Raw genomic sequence first — 25,652 nt, 5'->3', positions numbered from 1 at the left:
GGGGTCCCTCCTGAGGTGTCGGTTCTCCACCAGCCGAGTCGGGGTCGCCGGGTGCAGTGTTGCAAGTCTCACGCTTCTTGCGGGGAGCTTGCAGCGTTCTTTAAAGCTGCTGGAAACAAAGTTGCAGCTTTTCTTGGAGCAGGTCCGCTGTCCTCGGGAGTTTCTTGTCTTTTCGAAGCAGGGGCAGTCCTCAGAGGATGTCGAGGTCGCTGGTCCCTTTGGAAGGCGTCGCTGGAGCAGGATCTTTGGAAGGCAGGAGACAGGCCGGTGAGTTTCTGGAGCCAAGGCAGTTGTCGTCTTCTGGTCTTCCGCTGCAGGGGTTTTCAGCTAGGCAGTCCTTCTTCTTGTAGTTGCAGGAATCTAATTTTCTAGGGTTCAGGGTAGCCCTTAAATACTAAATTTAAGGGCGTGTTTAGGTCTGGGGGGTTAGTAGCCAATGGCTACTAGCCCTGAGGGTGGGTACACCCTCTTGGTGCCTCCTCCCAAGGGGAGGGGGTCACAATCCTAACCCTATTGGGGGAATCCTCCATCTGCAAGATGGAGGATTTCTAAAAGTTAGAGTCACTTCAGCTCAGGACACCTTAGGGGCTGTCCTGACTGGCCAGTGACTCCTCCTTGTTTTTCTCATTATTTTCTCCGGCCTTGCCGCCAAAAGTGGGGCCTGGCCGGAGGGGGCGGGCAACTCCACTAGCTGGAGTGTCCTGCTGGGTTGGCACAAAGGAGGTGAGCCTTTGAGGCTCACCGCCAGGTGTGACAATTCCTGCCTGGGGGAGGTGTTAGCATCTCCACCCAGTGCAGGCTTTGTTACTGGCCTCAGAGTGACAAAGGCACTCTCCCCATGGGACCAGCAACATGTCTCGGTTTGTGGCAGGCTGCTAAAACTAGTCAGCCTACACAGATAGTCGGTTAAGTTTCAGGGGGCACCTCTAAGGTGCCCTCTGGGGTGTATTTTACAATAAAATGTACACTGGCATCAGTGTGCATTTATTGTGCTGAGAAGTTTGATACCAAACTTCCCAGTTTTCAGTGTAGCCATTATGGTGCTGTGGAGTTCGTGTTTGACAAACTCCCAGACCATATACACTTACAATGTCTAAGGTTTTGTTTAGACACTGTAGGGGTACCATGCTCATGCACTGGTACCCTCACCTATGGTATAGTGCACCCTGCCTTAGGGCTGTAAGGCCTGCTAGAGGGGTGTCTTACCTATACTGCATAGGCAGTGAGAGGCTGGCATGGCACCCTGAGGGGAGTGCCATGTCGACTTACTCGTTTTGTCCTCACTAGCACACACAAGCTGGCAAGCAGGGTGTCTGTGCTGAGTGAGAGGTCTCCAGGGTGGCATAAGACATGCTGCAGCCCTTAGAGACCTTCCTTGGCATCAGGGCCCTTGGTACTAGAAGTACCAGTTACAAGGGACTTATCTGGATGCCAGGGTCTGCCAATTGTGGATACAAAAGTACAGGTTAGGGAAAGAACACTGGTGCTGGGGCCTGGTTAGCAGGCCTCAGCACACTTTCAATTGTAAACATAGCATCAGCAAAGGCAAAAAGTCAGGGGGCAACCATGCCAAGGAGGCATTTCCTTACACAACCCCCCCCCCCCAAACGAAAGAGGATGAGACTAACCTTTCCCAAGAGAGTCTTCATTTTCTAAGTGGAAGAACCTGGAAAGGCCATCTGCATTGGCATGGGCAGTCCCAGGTCTGTGTTCCACTATAAAGTCCATTCCCTGTAGGGAGATGGACCACCTCAACAGTTTAGGATTTTCACCTTTCATTTGCATCAGCCATTTGAGAGGTCTGTGGTCAGTTTGAACTAGGAAGTGAGTCCCAAAGAGGTATGGTCTCAGCTTCTTCAGGGACCAAACCACAGCAAAGGCCTCCCTCTCAATGGCACTCCAACGCTGCTCCCTGGGGAGTAACCTCCTGCTAATGAAAGCAACAGGCTGGTCAAGGCCATCATCATTTGTTTGGGACAAAACTGCCCCTATCCCATGTTCAGAGGCATCAGTCTGCACAATGAACTGCTTAGAATAATCTGGAGCTTTTAGAACTGGTGCTGAGCACATTGCTTGTTTCAGGGTGTCAAAGGCCTGTTGGCATTCCACAGTCCAGTTCACTTTCTTGGGCATTTTCTTGGAGGTGAGTTCAGTGAGGGCTGTCACAATGGATCCATATCCCTTCACAAACCTCCTGTAATACCCAGTCAAGCCAAGGAATGCCCTGACTTGAGTCTGGGTTTTTGGAGCTACCCAGTCCAGAATAGTCTGGATCTTGGGTTGGAGTGGCTGAACTTGGCCTCCACCTACAAGGTGTCCCAAGTAAACCACAGTTCCCTGCCCTATCTGGCATTTGGATGCCTTGATAGAGAGGCCTGCAGATTGCAGAGCCTTCAAAACCTTCTTCAGGTGGACCAGGTGATCCTGCCAGGTGGAGCTAAAGACAGCAATATCATCAAGATAAGCTGTGCTAAAGGACTCCAAGCCAGCAAGGACTTGATTCACCAACCTTTGGAAGGTGGCAGGGGCATTCTTTAAACCAAAGGGCATAACAGTAAACTGATAATGCCCATCAGGTGTGGAGAATGCTGTTTTCTCTTTTGCTCCAGGTGCCATTTTTATTTGCCAGTACCCTGCTGTCAAGTCAAAGGTACTTAAGAATTTGGCAGCACCTAATTTGTCTATGAGCTCATCAGCTCTTGGAATTGGATGAGCATCTGTCTTGGTGACAGAATTGAGCCCTCTGTAGTCCACACAAAACCTCATCTCTTTCTTTCCATCTTTGGTGTGAGGTTTGGGGACTAAGACCACTGGGCTAGCCCAGGGGCTGTCAGAGCGCTCAATTACTCCCAATTCCAGCATCTTGTGGACTTCCACCTTGATGCTTTCCTTAACATGGTCAGATTGTCTAAAGATTTTGTTCTTGACAGGCATGCTGTCTCCTGTGTCCACATCATGGGTACACAGGTGTGTCTCACCATTGGTTAAGGAGAAGAGTTCAGGAAACTGTTGTAGGACTCTCCTACAATCAGCTTGCTGTTGGCCAGAGAGGGTGTCTGAGTAGATCACTCCATCTACTGTGCCATCTTTTGGGTCTGATGACAGAAGATCAGGGAGAGGTTCACTCTCTGCCTCCTGATCCTCATCTGTTACCATCAACAGATTCACATCAGCCCTGTCATGGAAGAGCTTAAGGCGGTTCACATGGATCACCCTCTTGGGGCTCCTGCTTGTGCCCAGGTCCACCAGGTAGGTGACCTGACTCTTCCTTTCTAGCACTGGGTAAGGGCCACTCCATTTGTCCTGGAGTGCCCTGGGAGCCACAGGCTCCAGAACCCAGACTTTCTGCCCTGGTTGGAACTCAACCAGTGCAGCCTTTTGGTCATACCAAAACTTCTGGAGCTGTTGGCTGGCCTCAAGGTTTTTGGTTGCCTTTTCCATGTACTCTGCCATTCTAGAGCGAAGGCCAAGTACATAGTCCACTATGTCCTGTTTAGGCTCATGGAGAGGTCTCTCCCAGCCTTCTTTAACAAGGGCAAGTGGTCCCCTTACAGGATGACCAAACAGAAGTTCAAAGGGTGAGAATCCTACTCCCTTCTGTGGCACCTCTCTGTAAGCGAAAAGCAGACATGGCAAGAGGACATCCCATCTCCTTTTGAGTTTTTCTGGGAGCCCCATGATCATGCCTTTTAATGTCTTGTTGAATCTCTCAACCAAGCCATTAGTTTGTGGATGGTATGGTGTAGTGAATTTATAAGTCACTCCACACTCATTCCACATGTGCTTTAGGTATGCTGACATGAAGTTGGTACCTCTGTCAGACACCACCTCCTTAGGGAAACCCACTCTGGTAAAGATACCAATGAGGGCCTTGGCTACTGCAGGGGCAGTAGTCGACCTAAGGGGAATAGCTTCAGGATACCTGGTAGCATGATCCACTACTACCAGGATATACATATTTCCTGAGGCTGTGGGAGGTTCCAGTGGACCAACTATGTCCACACCCACTCTTTCAAAGGGGACCCCCACCACTGGAAGTGGAATGAGGGGGGCCTTTGGATGTCCACCTGTCTTACCACTGGCTTGACAGGTGGGGCAGGAGAGGCAAAACTCCTTAACCATGTTGGACATATTGGGCCAGTAGAAGTGGTTGACTAACCTCTCCCACGTCTTGGTTTGTCCCAAATGTCCAGCAAGGGGAATGTCATGGGCCAATGTTAGGATGAACTTCCTGAACAGCTGAGGCACTACCACTCTCCTAGTGGCACCAGGTTTGGGGTCTCTGGCCTCAGTGTACAGGAGTCCATCTTCCCAATAGACCCTATGCGTTCCATTTTTCTTGCCTTTGGACTCTTCAGCAGCTTGCTGCCTAAGGCCTTCAAGAGAGGGACAGGTTTCTTGTCCCTTACACAGCTCCTCCCTTGAGGGTCCCCCTGGGCCTAAGAGCTCAACCTGATAAGGTTCAAGCTCCAAAGGCTCAGTTCCCTCAGAGGGCAGAACTTCTTCCTGAGAAGAGAGGTTCCCTTTCTTTTGCTGTGTTGTAGTTGGTTTCCCAACTGACTTTCCTGTTCTCTTGGTAGGCTGGGCCATTCTTCCAGACTCCAGCTCTACTTGTTCACCCTGTGCCTTGCACTGTGCTCTTGTTTTCACACACACCAGTTCAGGGATACCCAGCATTGCTGCATGGGTTTTTAGTTCTACCTCAGCCCATGCTGAGGACTCCAGGTCATTTCCAAGCAGACAGTCCACTGGGATATTTGAGGAGACCACCACCTGTTTCAGGCCATTGACCCCTCCCCATTCTAAAGTAACCATTGCCATGGGATGTACTTTTCTCTGATTGTCAGCGTTGGTGACTGTGTAAGTTTTTCCAGTCAGGTATTGGCCAGGGGAAACCAGTTTCTCTGTCACCATGGTGACACTGGCACCTGTATCCCTCAGGCCCTCTATTCTAGTCCCATTAATTAAGAGTTGCTGTCTGTATTTTTGCATGTTAGGCGGCCAGACAGCTAGTGTGGCTAAATCCACCCCACCCTCAGAAACTAGAATAGCTTCAGTGTGGACCCTGATTTGCTCTGGGCACACTGTTGATCCCACTTGGAGACTAGCCATACCAGTGTTACCTGGATGGGAGTTTGGAGTGGAACCTTTCTTGGGACAGGCCTTGTCTCCAGTTTGGTGTCCATGCTGTTTACAGCTATGACACCAGGCCTTTTTGGGATCAAAGTTTTTACCCTTGTACCCATTGTTTTGTGAAGAGGCTCTGGGCCCACCCTCCTGTGCAGGTTTTTGGGGGCCTGTAGAAGACTCTTTACTATTTTTAGTTTTGGTTGTCTCATCACCCTTCCCCTGGGGAGTCTTTGTGACCCCTTTCTTTTGGTCACCCCCTGTTGAAGTCTTGGACACCCTTGTCTTGACCCAATGGTCCGCCTTCTTTCCCAATTCTTGGGGAGAAATTGGTCCTAGGTCTACCAGATGCTGATGCAGTTTATCATTGAAACAATTACTTAACAGGTGTTCTTTCACAAATAAATTGTACAGCCCATCATAATTACTTACACCACTGCCTTGAATCCAACCATCTAGTGTTTTCACTGAGTAGTCAACAAAGTCAACCCAGGTCTGGCTCGAGGATTTTTGAGCCCCCCTGAACCTAATCCTGTACTCCTCAGTGGAGAATCCAAAGCCCTCAATCAGGGTACCCTTCATGAGGTCATAAGATTCTGCATCTTTTCCAGAGAGTGTGAGGAGTCTATCCCTACACTTTCCAGTGAACATTTCCCAAAGGAGAGCACCCCAGTGAGATCTGTTCACTTTTCTGGTTACACAAGCCCTCTCAAAAGCTGTGAACCATTTGGTGATGTCATCACCATCTTCATATTTTGTCACAATCCCTTTGGGGATTTTTAACATGTCAGGAGAATCTCTGACCCTATTTATATTGCTGCCACCATTGATGGGTCCTAGGCCCATCTCTTGTCTTTCCCTTTCTATGGCTAGGAGCTGTCTCTCTAAAGCCAATCTTTTGGCCATCCTGGCTAACAGGAGGTCATCTTCACTGAGAGCATCCTCAGTGATTTCAGAAATGTGGGACCCTCCTGTGAGGGACTCACTATTTCTGACTAACACAGTTGGAGACAGGACTTGAGGGGTCCTGTTCTCCCTATTTAGGACTGGAGGAGGGACATTGGCCTCCAAGTCACTAATTTCTTCCTCTGTGATGTCATCATCAGAGGGGTTGGCTTTTTCAAACTCTGCCAACAGCTCCTGGAGCTGAATTTTGGTAGGTCTGGAGCCAATGGTTATTTTCTTTATATTACAGAGAGACCTTAGCTCCCTCATCTTAAGATGGAGGTAAGGTGTGGTGTCGAGTTCCACCACCTGCATCTCTGTATCAGACATTATTCTGCTAAGAGTTGGAATACTTTTTAAAGAATCTAAAACTGTTTCTAGAATCTAATTTCAAACTTTTAACAAACTTTTAAACTCTAAAAGACAATGCTAAACAGGGACTTAACACACAAGGCCCTAGCAGGACTTTTAAGAATTTAGAAAAATTTTAAATTGCAAAAATGAATTTCTAATGACAATTTTGGAATTTGTCGTGTGATCAGGTATTGGCTGAGTAGTCCAGCAAATGCAAAGTCTTGTACCCCACCGCTGATCCACCAATGTAGGAAGTTGGCTCTGTATGTGCTATTTCAAAGTAAGGAATAGCATGCACAGAGTCCAAGGGTTCCCCTTAGAGGTAAGATAGTGGCAAAAAGAGATAATACTAATGCTCTATTTTGTGGTAGTGTGGTCGAGCAGTAGGCTTATCCAAGGAGTAGTGTTAAGCATTTGTTGTACATACACATAGACAATAAATGAGGTACACACACTCAGAGACAAATCCAGCCAATAGGTTTTTGTATAGAAAAATATCTTTTCTTAGTTTATTTTAAGAACCACAGGTTCAAATTCTACATGTAATATCTCATTCGAAAGGTATTGCAGGTAAGTACTTTAGGAACTTCAAATCATCAAAATTGCATGTATACTTTTCAAGTTATTCACAAATAGCTGTTTTAAAAGTGGACACTTAGTGCAATTTTCACAGTTCCTAGGGGAGGTAAGTATTTGTTAGGTTAACCAGGTAAGTAAGACACTTACAGGGCTTAGTTCTTGGTCCAAGGTAGCCCACCGTTGGGGGTTCCGAGCAACCCCAAAGTCACCACACCAGCAGCTCAGGGCCGGTCAGGTGCAGAGTTCAAAGTGGTGCCCAAAACACATAGGCTAGAATGGAGAGAAGGGGGTGCCCCGGTTCCGGTCTGCTTGCAGGTAAGTACCCGCGTCTTCGGAGGGCAGACCAGGGGGGTTTTGTAGGGCACCGGGGGGGACACAAGCCCACACAGAAATTTAACCCTCAGCGGCGCGGGGGCGGCCGGGTGCAGTGTAGAAACAAGCGTTGGGTTCGCAATGTTAGTCTATGAGAGATCTCGGGATCTCTTCAGCGCTGCAGGCAGGCAAGGGGGGGGTTCCTCGGGGAAACCTCCACTTGGGCAAGGGAGAGGGACTCCTGGGGGTCACTTCTCCAGTGAAAGTCCGGTCCTTCAGGTCCTGGGGGCTGCGGGTGCAGGGTCTCTCCCAGGTGTCGGGACTTTGGATTCAAAGAGTCGCGGTCAGGGGAAGCCTCGGGATTCCCTCTGCAGGCGGCGCTGTGGGGGCTCAGGGGGGACAGGTTTTGGTACTCACAGTATCAGAGTAGTCCTGGGGTCCCTCCTGAGGTGTCGGTTCTCCACCAGCCGAGTCGGGGTCGCCGGGTGCAGTGTTGCAAGTCTCACGCTTCTTGCGGGGAGCTTGCAGGGTTCTTTAAAGCTGCTGGAAACAAAGTTGCAGCTTTTCTTGGAGCAGGTCCGCTGTCCTCGGGAGTTTCTTGTCTTTTCGAAGCAGGGGCAGTCCTCAGAGGATGTCGAGGTCGCTGGTCCCTTTGGAAGGCGTCGCTGGAGCAGGATCTTTGGAAGGCAGGAGACAGGCCGGTGAGTTTCTGGAGCCAAGGCAGTTGTCGTCTTCTGGTCTTCCTCTGCAGGGGTTTTTCAGCTAGGCAGTCCTTCTTCTTGTAGTTGCAGGAATCTAATTTTCTAGGGTTCAGGGTAGCCCTTAAATACTAAATTTAAGGGCGTGTTTAGGTCTGGGGGGTTAGTAGCCAATGGCTACTAGCCCTGAGGGTGGGTACACCCTCTTGGTGCCTCCTCCCAAGGGGAGGGGGTCACAATCCTAACCCTATTGGGGGAATCCTCCATCTGCAAGATGGAGGATTTCTAAAAGTTAGAGTCACTTCAGCTCAGGACACCTTAGGGGCTGTCCTGACTGGCCAGTGACTCCTCCTTGTTTTTCTCATTATTTTCTCCGGCCTTGCCGCCAAAAGTGGGGCCTGGCCGGAGGGGGCGGGCAACTCCACTAGCTGGAGTGTCCTGCTGGGTTGGCACAAAGGAGGTGAGCCTTTGAGGCTCACCGCCAGGTGTGACAATTCCTGCCTGGGGGAGGTGTTAGCATCTCCACCCAGTGCAGGCTTTGTTACTGGCCTCAGAGTGACAAAGGCACTCTCCCCATGGGGCCAGCAACATGTCTCGGTTTGTGGCAGGCTGCTAAAACTAGTCAGCCTACACAGATAGTCGGTTAAGTTTCAGGGGGCACCTCTAAGGTGCCCTCTGGGGTGTATTTTACAATAAAATGTACACTGGCATCAGTGTGCATTTATTGTGCTGAGAAGTTTGATACCAAACTTCCCAGTTTTCAGTGTAGCCATTATGGTGCTGTGGAGTTCGTGTTTGACAAACTCCCAGACCATATACACTTACAATGTCTAAGGTTTTGTTTAGACACTGTAGGGGTACCATGCTCATGCACTGGTACCCTCACCTATGGTATAGTGCACCCTGCCTTAGGGCTGTAAGGCCTGCTAGAGGGGTGTCTTACCTATACTGCATAGGCAGTGAGAGGCTGGCATGGCACCATGAGGGGAGTGCCATGTCGACTTACTCGTTTTGTCCTCACTAGCACACACAAGCTGGCAAGCAGGGTGTCTGTGCTGAGTGAGAGGTCTCCAGGGTGGCATAAGACATGCTGCAGCCCTTAGAGACCTTCCTTGGCATCAGGGCCCTTGGTACTAGAAGCACCAGTTACAAGGGACTTATCTGGATGCCAGGGTCTGCCAATTGTGGATACAAAAGTACAGGTTAGGGAAAGAACACTGGTGCTGGGGCCTGGTTAGCAGGCCTCAGCACACTTTCAATTGTAAACATAGCATCAGCAAAGGCAAAAAGTCAGGGGGCAACCATGCCAAGGAGGCATTTCCTTACACATACCTCTTGCCAAAGTGTGTATTAAGCAGACATTCAACAGCATTAAGCTGAAGACATCTACTATTATGAGTTATTTGTAAACATTGACTGCTATTGATTGGAATAACCTCTCATGAAGAAGTAAAAATCCATATGACCAGTACACAAAGATTAGGACAACTTACAACTTTGTCTCTTTTTTTTTTTTTTTGTATAATTTATAGAAACTTATGTTTTATCTTTGAAATTCTGTTGCTACTGGCATGGCTGGTTTTGATAACATTGAGTGCTCCGCTACACAACCTTTATGATTCGATCTGCAGAAAGTGTGAGTGGTACGCCTGACTCATTCCCTAGAGGAGTGTGAATTTTGCCAGATGTCACAAAAGATCCTCACGGATGAAGCAGGAACAAAGCTGGAAGGCGAGCTTGAAGACCTGAGGACTAGGTAAAAGAAAAGAACAGAAAAGTCCTCCATGGAACATTCCAGTTCTGCTGGAAAGATCTCACTTGGAGCAATCCAGAGACTGAAAAGTTGAAAAAAATGAGAGGAGACATCGACACCGTTCTAACCACCAAAGCACCCATTCACCATTTAAAACCAAGGCTTCCCCAAAAGTAGCATCTGAACTGATGTGCTTTCTGTCGAAGTGCTCAATGTTGATACCCTGACTACATTACCTACACCACTCCTTTAACTCATCAAGGTTGGGGCACATGGCTGTTTCCCCATTGATCGAAAAGCATTTTTGACATGAGGCAATGACCCACTTGTCATCAAGATAAGCTCTACATTCAACATCGCAGTGATCCTTGATTGCACTGCTAAAAAAGCATTTCTTGACGTAGACATTTTAACCAACACCAAAAAAACTTGAGGCTTGAGTTAACTCCAGCAATGTAGTTGCCTAAGTATAGGAAGTTGGCACTGTATATACTATTTCAAAGTAAGAAATAGTGTGCACAGAGCCTAAGGGTTCCCCTTAGAGGTAAGATAGTGTCAAAATTAGATAATTCTAATGCTCTGTTTTGTGGTAGTGTGGTCGAGCAGTAGGCTTATCAGAGGGTAGTGTTAAGCATTTGTTGTACACACATATGCAATAAATGAGGAACACACACTCAGACTTACTCCAGGCCAATAGGATTTTATATGGAAAAATATATTTTCTTAGTTTATTTTAAGAACCACAGGTTCAAGATTTGAAGTAAACACATAAAATGCAAGGTACTTCACACAGGTAAGTTAGGAACTTTGAATACAAGCAAGATCATATACAGTCTTTGTAAAAATGGCAATAAGCTATTTTAAAAGTGGATACAGTGCAAACATCAACAGTTCCTGGGGGAGGTAAGTAAAGGTAAGTTTTGAAGGTAAGTAAAACACTTACAAGTCTCAAGTTTGGGGCATAGGCAGCCCACCATTGGGGGTTCAAGGCAATCCCAAAGTTACCACACCAGCAGCTCAGGGCCGGTCAGGTGCAGAGGTCAGAGGTGCCCAAAACACATAGGTGCCTATGGAGGACAGGGGTGCTCCGGTTCCAGTCTGCCAGCAGGTAAGTAAATGTGTCCTCGGGCAGACCAGGGGGGTTTTGTAGAGCACTTGTGGGGGGGGGGGTACAAATAGGCACACAAAACGCACCCTCAGTGGCAAAGGGGCAGCCGGGTGCATTGTGCAAAGCAGGTGTCTGGTTTTGAATAGGATTCAGTGGAGGGATCCGGGGGTCACTCAAGCGGTGCAGGCAGGCACAGGGGGGGCTTCTCGGGCTGCCACCACCTGGGCTAGGCAGAGGGTCACCTGTGGGATCCCTCCTGCGCTGAGGTTCGGTCCCTTCAGGTCCTGGGGGCTGCGATTGCAGTGCTGGTTCCAGGCGTCAGGTCCCTTGTTGCGGTCAGGCGGAGCCTCTGGATTCTCTCTGCAGGTATCGCTGTGGGGGGTCAGGGGGGTCGTCTCACGCTACTCATGGGCTTGCAGTCGCCAGGGAGTCCTCCCTGTGGTGTTTGTTCTCTGGATCTCGAGCCGGGGGCGTCGGGTGCAGAGTGTGAAGTCTCACGCTTCCGGCGGCAAACGTGAAGTCTTTGGAAGTTGCTTCTTTGTTGCAAAGAAGTAGCTGGTTTTAAACAGGGCTGCTGCTCACAGGAGTTTCTTGGTCCTTTAGTGCATGGCAGGCCTCTAAGGCTTCAGAGGTCGCTGGTTCCTGTCGGATGCGTCGCTGGTTGCAGGTTTTCGAATCAGGCCAGTAGGGCTGGGGGTCAAAGCAGTTGTTGTCTTCCTTCTTCTCTGCAGGCCTGTAGGTCAGCAGTCCTTCTTGTTTCTTCAGGTTGCAGGAATCTGATTTCCTGGATTCTGGGGTGGCCCTAAATACTACATTTAGGGGTGTGTTTAGGTCTGGCAGGGCAGTAGCCAATGGCTACTGTCCTTGAGGGTGGCCACACCCTCTTTGTGCCTCCTCCCTGTGGGGAGGGGGGCACATCCCTAATCCAATTGGGGGAATCCTCCAAAACTAAGATGGAGGATTTCTAAAGGCAGGGGTCACCTCAGCTCAGGACACCTTGGGGGCTGTTCTGACTGGTGGGTGACTCCTTTTTTTTGTCATTATCTCCTCCAGCCTTGCTGCCAAAAGTGGGGGCAGTGGCTGGAGGGGCGGACAGCTCCACTAGCTGCGATGCCCTGGGCCGCTGTAACAAAAGGGGTGAGGCTTTGAGGCTCACCGCCAGGTGTTACAGTTCCTGCAGGGGGAGGTGTGAAGCACCTCAACCCAGTACAGGCTTTGTTCCTGGCCACCGAGTGACAAAGGCTGTTATGAAGCTGGGGCATGGCCTGGCAGTTCCTGGAAAGACAGATTAGCTCCCTCCCCTCAAACAAGTTGACTGGCTTTGTGCCATAGACCTTCAAGACTTGTTATTTCCACATTCCCATTTACAGAATGCACAGGAAATACCTGTCATTTGTTGTATGAAGCACCCATTAGTAGGAAGTTAGCTCCTCTCACCTTTTCAAAATGCATATCAGTAGTCACAGCTCGTCTGTCATAGAGGAATATTTATATTTCTATATCTAGACGAGCAGCTGAATGACAAATTGCTGTTTTCAGTGTAGCAAGGCTGGTGGTTACATTGACTAACGTGGAGTTTCACTAGCCACCATTCTAAGCATTAACTTCAGTTAGAGACCACCAAAGATATTACTCCAAGGTGTACCACCTGCCCACCAGAATCACTTCTTCTGTCCTGGTACAAGTGGAGATTTTTCCCACAAGTGGGCCCAATAGGCACAGTCCTTTTTGCAGGTTCCTCGGATGTAGCAGGTGAAGTCCAGTCTTTGGTGCAGCCCGTCTTTGCTGGCTTGAGGGAGCAGCAGGGAAGCCCTTCTCTCTTAATCTAGTAGTGATCTGAGAATTGAGTGCCAGGAATGCCACTTTTACGTCATCTTCATGTTTGTGGGAGGGTAGGACTCACTAACCAATGAGGCAACAGTTCCCGCAGGGCAACCCTTGTCACTTTACTTCACTTCACATCCTGTGGGTTTGGTAGAAAACAATCGCAAAGTATCATTCTCTGCCCTAATCCAAGATGGTTCTTACCATGTGCAGGGCTCTGGGCACACTATTAGGGTGTACCCAGCATAATGAGAGACTCCTTTGTATCTTGTTTTTTAAGAAGAGGGTTAAAACAGGACACCTAGGCCACTTTCAGTGTGGGTCTCGCTGTACCTGAAGTCCCACAATGTACAGGTCAGTTTTCCTCAGAGTTGGTGCCCAGACTGGACACAACAAGTCTTAGTTGCTGCAACTGCTTCAGTACCCAGGGTATAGCTACTGTGGGGCTCCTGGAGGAGTCAATGTCTCCAACCTCGCTGGGGAGACTGGGCTGACCTCCTAGAGCCTCAGTGACCTCTTCCTGTTAGCTTGTTTCCTCAGTGGACTTGATGGTCAGCAACATGGTCGACCAGACAGCTGCTTGTGATGCCTGCAAATGCAGGGGAGTAGCTTCTCTACTCCAAGTGAGATCTTTCCCGGTTGTTGAGGTGCTGGGCAGTCTTCCAGGGGTGTACAGCTCTTGGTGAAGTTGGTCCAGTGATTGTCAAAGCCTAAGCAACCTGGCAGGGTTTTGTGCCAATCTTGGGTGCAGGTCTTCAATTCTTGATCCCTTCAGTCCTGCTCTCTTCCTCAGTTCCCAGTAGTCTAGTCCTGACTTTATCTGCTTTCATGGTATCAGGTGGTCCCCTGAATACTCAATTTAGGGGTATTAAGGGTAGTGAAGGGTAGTAGCCAATGGGATACGTACTCTTGTGGTCCCCCCCCCTCCCCAGATAACCACTTTCTATGGGGAGTGGGCATCACCCTGTCCCAGAGTTTTTAATTCTCCAGGTTTTCCCCCTCTAGGGGTATGTCCAGCCTGCAAGTCCAACACGCCTCCTGACTATCTGATTACCCACCTGTCCTGGTGCCAAATGGGCCTCAGGGCAGGGGGTTGCATCTCCCAGGTCTAGGGGAAGCTGGGGCCGCATATCAAAGGTAGCTGACCTACTAGCCATCCTGTTAGCGGAGGTGATGAAACCTCCTGCTAGAGCAGACATTGTTTATGACATCAGAGAGAATGTGCTTTCACCTTCAGGAGGTCAGCAACTCGTTTGTGGTGGCAGGCTGGGTATATACCAGTCAGCCAGCACACTAGAGGACCAGTAGGTTTTCAGGGGGCACTTCTAAGTTGCCCTGTGGGTGCTTATGATAAGAAATCCAATACGGGCATCAGTGTTGATTTATTAGGACGGGGTGTTTGATACCAATATCTCTATGTAGCTGGGTCACTCGTAATGACGAGTGTCAAGCACATGTTCTAAGATGGCTGCCTGTTCCCTTGCATTATCCAGTAATAGAACCAGACACCAGAGGGGCATATCTGTGTATGTAGCCATGCCCTCACCTGTATTATAATGCATCCTGCCTTAGGGCTCTCAAGGCCTGTTGTAGGGGTGACTTACATGTAATGCATGCATTGACTTTGGCATGGTACACAATGAGTATGCCATGTCGAGTTTTTACCCAGGGCCTGCACCCTGACACTGAGTCTGCGATGGAAGGCTGTGTGCAATTTGGTGTGGGTTCCTTAGGGTAGCATAAGATATACTGCTGTCCTTAGGGACCCTCCTTAGTACCCATGTCCTAGGTACCAGGGGTACCATTTACTATGGATTTACAGGGGTGCTAAAGTCCTGTACCAATTGTGAAACAATCAGCCATACTTTGATTTAAGGAAAGAGCACTTGCATGAGGTATGATATACAGGCATCAGTGCACTGTCAGAGTTGAAAGTCGGCATCTAGTAGTTCTATAGGGGGTAAAAAGTGTGGGGTGGCTTGCATCTACAAAGAAACCTAGTTTCCTACATACAGCATTTTGGTATTTCACCATTTCTTCTACTATTTCTACATTAAGTCACAGGAGATAACCCACAACACAAAATAAGCTCATTCCGCAGCTTTCCTGTAGTAACAGCAAAATACTGGATAAGGAAAGGGGTGTGTACCGATGGAGTAAGGGGTGCTTAAAACCATTGTGTCTTCCAATGCAACCAAGCCTGCTGCTGTCACTTTAACACCTCCTTAGTTGGATCCAGAGTGGTGTAAACCTGTATTTGGGGCAGTTGTCATTCAGTGACCTCCACTGCTGTGGGAGATGTGCCAAGGGCCATCAGAATGCTTTATATCTCTATTTGCTGATGCTCCTGGTTCTATATATTTCTACTGGGGATGACAAGTACAGATCCAACAAGCTTGTGTTACTTGGTGTTTCATGCACGCCTCCAAAATGCATGTTTTAATAACAGTAACTGGTTTTATGGGCATAGAGTTTAGATAATGGCCAGTCCATCAATTATTATATCTATAATAAATTGCTTTCTACTTTGCCATATGGAAGTTTAGTCGAAATTGCTTGCACCTTCTTTATTAGAATAATGCCCTAAATATAGAACTAACAGATTTGATGAGAATCCTGCATATAGGCATTTAGGCCTTTACTGGGCACAAAAGAGTGACTTTGATTAAGGGCACGGAAGCATTCTGCTGGAAACATGTGGCATTTCAAATTAATGGCCAGAACTGGAAAACCTGCAGGAACTTTTACTTGGTTACTGCTAATGTCTAGAGTGAGCGGTTACTGCAGATCAACTCCTGGGCTGTGAGAATGTTATGAGGGTGCTTTCCCACCATCTGTGCTTCCTAGTCCATCTGTGAGTGGTTCATAGATTCTGCCACAGTGTTTACATATTTAATGTGACTTTTCTCTTTTATATCTTTCAGGAATGGCGGTAGTGAAAGTTGGAGGACCTGTATATAGGATTGGTGTTGGGGGAGGAGCTGCCTCCTCGATCCAGGTGAAAACTTTGCTCAGCTTATTATGATATGGAGGAGATAGTGCGGGTGGGGTGGAAAGACTGATTGAACCCATACATCACTGAATGTCCTGTGTTTATCTTCATACTTTGGTAGTACTAGATATTGATGCATGCTATATCTTCATATTTTTGTTTTTACAGGATGGTAGCCTTATCCTTTGTAGGAAATAACCTTCATATTAGTACACAGTATAGCTATACACATTTCCTATTACTGTATTTGCATAATATGTTGGCAAATTGCCATTCACAAATGTATGTTACTGTATAGCACCTGTAGTACAGCATGGTGCAGCTTCACATCGTCCCTTTGCTTTATTTCACACCTTGAACCGCTGTATGTCATTTGCATAATCTTACTATCTTTATCAGATTAAAAAGTTTACAATCATTTTTCATTTTCTTTTAAAACTGTCTTGTGGTAATGTCTTGGGCAAGCCTGTGCCGTCCATGGAACTTGAAAATAACCATATTTGATATTTATTGTTACATTTTCAGGGCTACAAATAACGTTTTGAAGGCTTAGACTGAATGTACTAGTAACCAGTCGGTGGGACAGTTATGTTGTGATTTGTTTATTTTCTATGATTCAAAAGGACATGGCCACAACAGTTGTGCTGAAGTTACTGTTAAACCTTCCCTGAAAGACCAGCATGATTACATTGTCACTGCCATCCATTGCATCATATTAAGCAGAACTGCATTCACTATCTATTTCAAAGTTACAATTGAATTGCCTAAGGATGAAAGTCACACTTACAAGGAATTTTTGTTTAGCACCCATTTCTCAGCGTTTAGGGAACATTAGTGTCAAGCACTTAGCAGGAGAACCTGTGGATACAGAAGCTTGATTATTCCTCAGAACACGTCACTGTGTGTTAGTCCTATATCAGTGGCAGAAGCCCCGCTGCTACTGTACTCGAATGGGTGAATTGTCATGCCAAAAGTGAATGCCTTCACCACAGACAAATATTAGCGATGGACCGAATCCAGTATTTGGTGCTGCAGGCTTCGAAGACTTCCACTTTTTCCTCAGCTTTCAAGTAGATACATACAACACAGTGCATTAACGTAGTAAGCACCTTAAGCACCAACCATTTAATTCAAAAACATTCTGCAGCAAAACGTTTCTCATTGGATCTGAAGAACCAGTGATAATTCAGTCTCATCAGCTCATGACTTCAAAGCCAAATGCAATCTCCCTCAACACAAAAGGCAACATTAATTTACGTTGTAGAGCTAACAGGCATTAAGATTCATGGAACTTGATACACAAATTTAGAGGATGAACATTTTAAAGTATAAAGAACCTGATACGAGTGATCCAGAGGGGAAGCTCTTTCAAGAACATAAGGCAAAACTCTTCTATGGTACAAACGTCCCATACAAGGATGATTCTATGCCTTCTGATGGATACTTTTAGCCTCGAATTCCTCACCTTTAGGCTGTTCCCCAGGCAATCATGAGAATTCTTCCAGCAGTGCTTCTGTTTGCCAGTAATGGTGTAGTATGGCTCTGTTGAGACTCTTTTTCTGTCCTGAAAGTGAAGGAACAGAGCCACATATAAGCAAGAATCCTGTAGGCTGATGGCAATTCTTTTCTTTCTGTGTCCCTTGGGAGTAGAGCTGTGGCCTTCTGATGATTCCAAAACAAATGTTCTCACTGTGCTGGGGAACAATATCCCCATCGAAAGTAACAGGTTTCAAACCACACTTAGACTGCACTAAGCAGAGATAAATCATGAGCTGCTCCTGCAAAAACTTCCCATGTAATGTAGGCACAAGCATAATATGGCTAAGCAGGACTCAACCCCATTCCTTCAGTTGAAGTCTAGCAAGAAGGCACACAGGTGTAATGATAAAGATCACACTTCCCTTGATGTCTCCTGGATCCGAACTGATCTTGAATTTGTTCCCAGTGCAGCCGAGTTTCCTGGGCTGTTGTTGACCCCACAGCAAATAGCCTCTAATGAGTCCATATTGCAGATTTTGTGATTCTGGATCCCTCTGTCGTGTCCTTTGGGCCCAATGGAGCTGCGGGCTCTTCAGTCAGACTTCTACTCGATTTCAGCAATAGCAGAGCCTTCACGCTCTTCTTGGCTCTGATTTGGACATAATACAGAAAGCCAACGTCCCTCCGAATACTGATGATAATGAAGTGGAAGAGACAGATGTGAGAAAGTAGCCTCTTTCTAGCCTTGTTACCCCCACTTTTGGCCTGTTTGTGAGTGTATGTCAGGGTGTTTTCACTGTCTCACTGGAATCCTGCTAGCCAGGGCCCAGTGCTCATAGTGAAAACCCTATGTTTTCAGTATGTTTGTTATGTGTCACTGGAACCCTGCTAGTCAGGACCCCAGTGCTCATAAGTTTGTGGCCTATATGTATGTGTTCCCTGTGTGGTGCCTAACTGTCTCACTGAGGCTCTGCTAACCAGAACCTCAGTGGTTATGCTCTCTCATTTCTTTCCAAATTGTCACTAACAGGCTAGTGACCAATTTTACCAATTTACATTAGCTTACTGGAACACCCTTATAATTCCCTTGTATATGGTACTAAGGTACCCAGGGTATTGGGGTTCCAGGAGATCCCTATGGGCTGCAGCATTTCTTTTGCCACCCATAGGGAGCTCTGACAATTCTTACACAGGCCTGCCACTGCAGCCTGAGTGAAATAACGTCCATGTTATTTCACAGCCATTTTACACTGCACTTAAGTAACTTATAAGTCACCTATATGTCTAACCCTCACTTGGTAAAGGTTAGGTGCAAAGTTACTTAGTGTGAGGGCACCCTAGCACTAGCCAAGGTGCCCCCACATTGTTCAGGGCCAATTCCCCGGACTTTGTGAGTGCGGGGACACCATTACATGCGTGCACTACATATAGGTCACTACCTATATGTAGCTTCACAATGGTAACTCCGAATATGGCCATGTAACATGTCTATGATCATGGAATTGCCCCCTCTATGCCATCCTGGCATAGTTGGCACAATCCCATGATCCCAGTGGTCTGTAGCACAGACCCTGATACTGCCAAACTGCCTTTCCTGGGGTTTCACTGCAGCTGCTGCTGCTGCCAACCCCTCAGACAGGTTTCTGCCCCCCCTGGGGTCAAGCCAGGCTTGTCCCAGGATGGCAGAACAAAGGACTTCCTCTGAGAGAGGGTGTTACACCCTCTCCCTTTGGAAAATGGTGTGAAGGCAGGGGAGGAGTAGCCTCCCCCAGCCTCTGGAAATGCTTTCTTGGGCACAGATGTGCCCAATTCTGCATAAGCCAGTCTACACCGGTTCAGGGGACCCCTTAGCCCTGCTCTGGCGTGAAACTGGACAAAGGAAAGGGGAGTGACCACTCCCCTGACCTGCACCTCCCCTGGGAGGTGTCCAGAGCTCCTCCAGTGTGCTCCAGACCTCTGCCATCTTGGAAACAGAGGTGCTGCTGGCACACTGGACTGCTCTGAGTGGCCAGTGCCACCAGGTGACGTCAGAGACTCCTTGTGATAGGCTCCTTCAGGTGTTGCTAGCCTATCCTCTCTCCTAGGTAGCCAAACCCTCTTTTCTGGCTATTTAGGGTCTCTGTCTCTGGGGAAACTTTAGATAACGAATGCAAGAGCTCATCCGAGTTCCTCTGCATCTCTCTCTTCACCTTCTGATAAGGAATCGACTGCTGACCGCGCTGGAAGCCTGCAAACCTGCAACATAGTAGCAAAGACGACTACTGCAACTCTGTAACGCTGATCCTGCCGCCTTCTCGACTGTTTTCCTGCTTGTGCATGCTGTGGGGGTAGTCTGCCTCCTCTCTGCACCAGAAGCTCCGAAGAAATCTCCCGTGGGTCGACGGAATCTTCCCCCTGCAACCGCAGGCACCAAAAAGCTGCATTACCGGTCCCTTGGGTCTCCTCTCAGCACGATGATTGAGGTCCCTCGAATCCAGCAACTCTGTCCAAGTGACTCCCACAGTCCAGTGACTCTTCAGTCCAAGTTTGGTGGAGGTAAGTCCTTGCCTCACCTCGCTAGACTGCATTGCTGGGAACCGTGACTTTTGCAGCTACCCCGGCCCCTGTGCACTTCCGGCGGAAATCCTTTGTGCACAGCCAAGCCTGGGTCCACGGCACTCTAACCTGCATTGCACGACTTTCTAAGCTGGTCTCCGGCGACGTGGGACTCCTTTGTGTAACTTCGGGTGAGCACCGTTTCACGCATCCTCGTAGTGCCTGTTCCTGGCACTTCTCCGGGTGCTACCTGCTACTGAGAGGGCTCCTTGTCTTGCTCGACGTCCCCTCTACCTCCTGGTCCAATTTGCGACCTCCTGGTCCCTCCTGTGCCACAGCAGCGACCAAAAACGCTAACCGCACGATTTGCAGCTAGCAAGGCTTGTTGGCGTTCTTTCGGCGGGAAAACACTTCTGCACGACTCTCCACGGCGAGAGGGATCCGTCCACCAAAGGGGAAGTCTCTAGCCCTTTTCGTTCCTGCAGAAACCTCAGCTTCTTCTGTCCAGTAGAAGCTTCTTTGCACCCACAGCTGGCATTTCCTGGGCATATGCCCATCTCCGACTTGCTTGTGACTTTTGGACTTGGTCCCCTTGTTCCACAGGTACCCTAGATTGGAAATCCATCGTTGTTGCATTGTTTGTTGGTTTATGTCTTTCCTGCATTATTCCTCTAACACGACTTCTTTGTCCTTAGGGGAACTTTAGTGCACTTTGCACTCACTTTTCAGGGTCTTGGGGAGGGTTATTTTTCTAACTCTCACTATTTTCTAATAGTCCCAGCGACCCTCTACAAGGTCACATAGGTTTGGGGTCCATTCGTGGTTCGCATTCCACTTTTGGAGTATGTGGTTTGTGTTGCCCCTATCCCTATGTGTCCCCATTGCATCCTATTGTAACTATACATTGTTTGCACTGTTGTCTAAGACTATACTGCATATTTTTGCTATTGTGTACATATATCTTGTGTATATTTCCTATCCTCTCACTGAGGGTACACTCTCAGATACTTTGGCATATTGTCATAAAAATAAAGTACCTTTGTTTTTAGTATAACTGTGTATTGTGTTTTCTTATGATATTGTGCAAGTGACACTTGTGGTACTGTAGTAGCTTCACACGTCTCCTAGTTCAGCCTAAGCTGCTCTGCTAAGCTACCATTATCTATCAGCCTATGCTGCTAGACACCCTATACACTAATAAGGGATAACTGGGCCTGGTGCAAGGTGCAAGTACCCCTTGGTACTCACTACAAGCCAGTCCAGCCTCCTACAACAGATTGCTGCCTCCTCATTATGCTAATGATGCATTCAACATATCCTTACAAAATATCCCTCACACCCACATGGTTGGTTTATGCCTCTGAACTTGGTCTTAAAACTCTTGATACTGAAAACAGTCTTCCTCATTGGAATTGTCAGTATTTCTCTTGGGTGAACTACAGGCACTTGTACAACCGCTGTACACCTCCTTCTCTCTAGGCAACCTGATATTGAGGACCAGGTTAGACATCCTGCCGAAGGTCGTGACTCCCTTCCACTTTGGCCAGTCAGCTATTCTGCCAGCTCCTTTGGGGGTCTTTCCCCCCTCAGATGAGGAGGAGAGGCTCCATGGACATGACCCAATAGAAAATCGATTGGATGATGAGTTCTTTGTGGGTTTCTCCAGGGCAAAGAAAGGGAGGGCAGACATAAGAGGATCCTATCAAGGTGAACTGTCCTCTTGTAGGAAAGAGCCCTTTTTTTCTCATGGTGTTTGATGCAATTTAGACTGAATGTTCACTGGGTTCCTGCTAACTAGGTCCTCAGTCCCTGATCTTTCCCTAAAACTGTACAATTGTTTCCCATTTGGCAATACCTTTGCCCCCCCGTAAGTCGCTGATACCGAAGGCATGGGTATCAAATAGGGTCCCCAAGGGCTGCAGTATGTGTTGTGCCACCCTTGGGGACCCCTCACCTAGCACATGCATTTTGCAATTGGAAGCTGCGTGTCTTGGTGCAGCTAAAAGTGAAAACACAACATGGCACGCAGCCTGTGTGCAATGTCCCCAAACAATGCATGCAAGATATATCTAAGTCACCCCTACAGCAGGTCTTACAACCCAAAGGCAGGGTGCATTATATTACGTATGAGGACATATCTGCAAGTGCAGATATGCCCCTGCTATGTCTTTGTCAATTCTTAAAAATGGCTCACTATGTCTAAGTACGTCACTTTAAGTTCCCTAGTTACATGATGGTTTCACTGAGAATAGGAATGTTTGGTATCACTGATTCCAGTGTTGGATTTATTAATACATACATCCAGAGGGCACCTCAAAGCCCCCAACGGATATGATTCTGACCCCTAAGGGTGAGAGCCTATGCTCTCGGCTGGTAAAACACAAAGCCTGCTCTGGGAGAGGTGTTAACACACCCCACCCAACAGGATGACCTGCAGGTCTGCATTCCAAGGCAGAGGTCTTCAAAGAAGCCCTCTGCCCTTGGTATGGAGATCTGGTTTCACTCAAAGGAGAGATGCCAACCCACCTGCCCCAGGGCCCATTTAGCACCTGGATAGGTGGGAAATGTAGTATTCAGAGAGGTGTCCACCCCTCAGGTCTGTCCCACCCTAAGGTGTGCTGCCTGATACAGACACAACATTTAGAAATCTGCCATCTTGGTGTTGGCAAATTTAGGAAGTCTGGGATGGGGTTATACCTGTTTCCCACAGGAAGTGATCATATAGGGTGTATAGTGGTCCCAGGGGTAAGTAACCCATTGTCTACTGCCCTACAGTCCTCAAAATGCCTCTAAATTCAGTATTTAGGGGAGCTCCTGGCACCAGAAACTCAGATTCCTGCTGACCTACTAAGAAGGACACTGAAGAGTCACAAAAGCAAAGCCCAAGGAAGAATCACCTGACTTCCCCCCAGTCCTGTCAGCTTGTCTGCTGTTCGTCCTGAAAGCTGCTGTGCCTCCAAAAGCCTGGGAGGACTGCCGGCCTTCAACAAAGACCCAGAAACTTCAGTGGAGCAGCAGAGCTGCTTTCCTGCATCTTGCAGGCACCCCTAGAAACATGAGAGGACTTTAGACCCCAAAAAACTTGACACCAGAAAGCACCACTGAACCCATGCCACCTAGCCTGAGCTGAAGTCAGCCAAGAGTGTCAGCATAGTCTCCAAGCCCTCCAGGGACAAATCCCACCTTGGACTTGCCCACTGTGGACTCACCGATGCAGCCTCTGCCCGCAGGCCCCCTCAACTACGGGTGCTCCTGGTGGAGGGAACCCAATGCCTCAGGACACTTCTGTACCCTTTGCTCCTGGCCTGTGGAGAAGAGGACCGAAGGTCTCCCTCCGTTCCTGAGCATCTCAGGATTTGAGCCCATTTCTTGATTACCCTCGATTGGGCTCCCTGAACAGACATACAGCCTTTTTTTAACCAGACTGCTCCATTGACTAACATTGGGCAACCAATGCCATATTACACCTCTGCACCTGGCCGTCCCAGTGTCGCGCAGTGTGACCTGTTAGTGTGGTCCTGATCTTTGCCCAATACTTACCTTAAGTCCAGGAGACTGGGCCCATTAGTCACTGTACCTGTTAGCCGTTTTTTTGTTTTCCTCTATAGGATAACATTGTAGCTTCCAAAACTTGCACTTTCGACTTTTCAAAACTGTGAAGATTTTTGTCGCAAAATCATATTGATTCTGGTGCCTAAACATATACAAAGATGCATGTTATTTTTGTAAATTGATGTGGATCTCCTTGAGTTGTGTGCCTCATTTATTGACGTTGTGTGTTTGCAGATGTCTCACACTCCTGTCTGATAAGCCTAAGGCTGCTCGACCACACTACCCTCTAAAAGAGCATCTTGGGTTTGCTAGAGAACCCCTGGACTCTTTGCATATCTCGTTTTGATATACCATATAAAGAGCCAGCTTCCTGCTATAGACTGGCCAGAAACCACCCCCATGAGGACATACAGACTTATTCCACCAAGGACAAGATTAGTACAATGGCTTTGGCATCATGTTGTAGCTCTCTGCCTGGCTGCGACGTGGGCATGGGTGCAGATGTTAAAGAAACACTACTTATTTGACAACCAAGCATGACAGGAAGAACACTTTGCCTGCTTGGTTGAGCAAGACTTTTTGGTTTGACTCCACTGCCCCTCTTTGGGAGACATTGGTACGATATCCTATCCAAAGTTGAGGAATCTGTGGGTAGAAATACCCATCAGAACAAGTTACTGACCTTACACCCTTTCTTGTGGATACTCTACATTTTAATTGTTTTTTTTCTTCCTTTTTTAAAAAATTATATAAAGAGTACAGCTTTGTCTTTGATAACAGCAGTGGGTATGGCTAGCCACAGCAAGACGGTAGACTGGTTTTAGGGTGCTCAGTCAGGCCACCCTGATCTGGTAACCCCCATGGCCATCCACGCTTTGGTAAACCTGAGGTGTGGAATGTAAGCTGCATCATTTGAGCCGTTTGACAGTCTTATGACCACAGAAGACTGTCTACTCCACCAGAGCAGCCCCTGCTCACGCAACCTACATTGTTGCCTTACATGTGTGAACTGGACCAGATAGAACTAGCGTACCCTGGACACGTGGACTGAGTGTCAGAGGGACAGCCTGCAGCTGAGTAGGAGGGCGGGTCGCTTAGGAGAATCACTTGACCATCTCAGTACTGCCTGCAACCCTGAAACATAACTTGGAACCAGGGAGAGATGCTTGGGACCCAGGCCTCCTGCACATGAAAGGAGTATAACAGATTGCCGTGAGTGCTCGCGAGAAAGACCTGTTTTTAAGCTGGAACCCTTAATCGAGTGCGACTGCATTCGCGGCACCTGCCACGGAGTTTCCTCCCCCCCCCCCCATTGCTGAGTCATAGCTGCTGAAGCTGAGCTGCGAGCAGGAGCCGCACCGAGTGCTACGAACAACGCAGTGCACACTCTGGGCCCAGGAGCACCACTAGAGAGTGGCCCAGAGGGTCTGTGGCTTCTTACATTCCAGGCAGGTGCTGCCAGCACTGAAGCCCAGAAAACAGGACCCCTCCCACACACGTCCGGCCTGCGGGCCTTTGGTGCGTGAGGCACACAACCTGTTTAGTGTTTTGCTCAGGGACGCAGACATTGGCACTGGTGCAGGGAAACATTGGGAGCCATGGGCCCACCTATACTCAAATATAGCCTTGTATTCGGCAGGGCAGTGGCGATGAAAGCCTCTGAGCCTCATCTGGCCTCTAATGGCCACTTGGCGGATGGAGCCCCCTACCCCTGGAAACACCTGCACAGTTAACTACTGGGACGAGGAAATGTTTGGGGGAACCAAAGCACCAGGCTGGACATGAGCCAGAGACTCATTCAACCCCTTGTCCTAATGCAGAGAGCACCAGGCAGATTGTCAAGTCAATAGATGAGACCCACTGAGCTGGACCAAGCCCATACACCTCTAGATAAGATGGCACTATCTTATACACTCTTTTGATGACCTGAATGTAAAGAGGAGAGTCTACAGACAGCCTACTCCCGCTGTCCTACTGACAATGGCAGTGGTGGCCTGAAGAGGAACTAGGACTGCTTGTGCCCCCTTACAACAGTGTCCAGCAGGACCCATGAGAGTGGGCGGGTTTTGACATACTGTACCAGCAAAAATGTTGAAAGGTCCAGACCGAGGAAAGAGACAGATGATAAAGAGGGAACTGGTTGGCCCGCACCTCTAGAAGTCTACCACATTGAAGCACTTGGTGTAAGTGAGACACCGTCTGTGAAATATATTGCGCCCTACATCCTCTTCTGTCTGGACTGCTTGTGCTGCCCCACTGGATATATTTCAAAAGGAGAGTTGGGGGTCTGGCGAGTCCACAGGACATTAATTTCTGGTAGGTCTATCAGCTGGTGCGGTAGCTACCCACAGTACACAATCTCCTGATCATGGCCAGTTATGGGGGAGCAGGTCC

At 48.2% G+C, this 25,652-nt stretch overlaps 1 protein-coding gene across 2 annotated transcripts in view; it reads left to right on the top strand.

Annotated features, from left to right (window-relative positions):
* PFAS (phosphoribosylformylglycinamidine synthase) overlaps positions 1-25,652 on the top strand; it is a 546,904-nt gene that overhangs the window by 157,041 nt on the left and 364,211 nt on the right. For both annotated transcript variants that reach the window (XM_069244293.1, XM_069244295.1), the window contains one exon: positions 15,625-15,698. In XM_069244293.1, coding sequence (XP_069100394.1) covers positions 15,625-15,698 — 74 coding nt within the window. The remainder of the gene's footprint in view (positions 1-15,624; positions 15,699-25,652) is intronic.

The sequence above is a fragment of the Pleurodeles waltl genome, chromosome 7 (assembly GCF_031143425.1).
Source record: "Pleurodeles waltl isolate 20211129_DDA chromosome 7, aPleWal1.hap1.20221129, whole genome shotgun sequence".
NCBI lineage: Eukaryota > Metazoa > Chordata > Amphibia > Caudata > Salamandridae > Pleurodeles > Pleurodeles waltl.
This window is presented reverse-complemented; position numbering and strand designations above follow the sequence as displayed.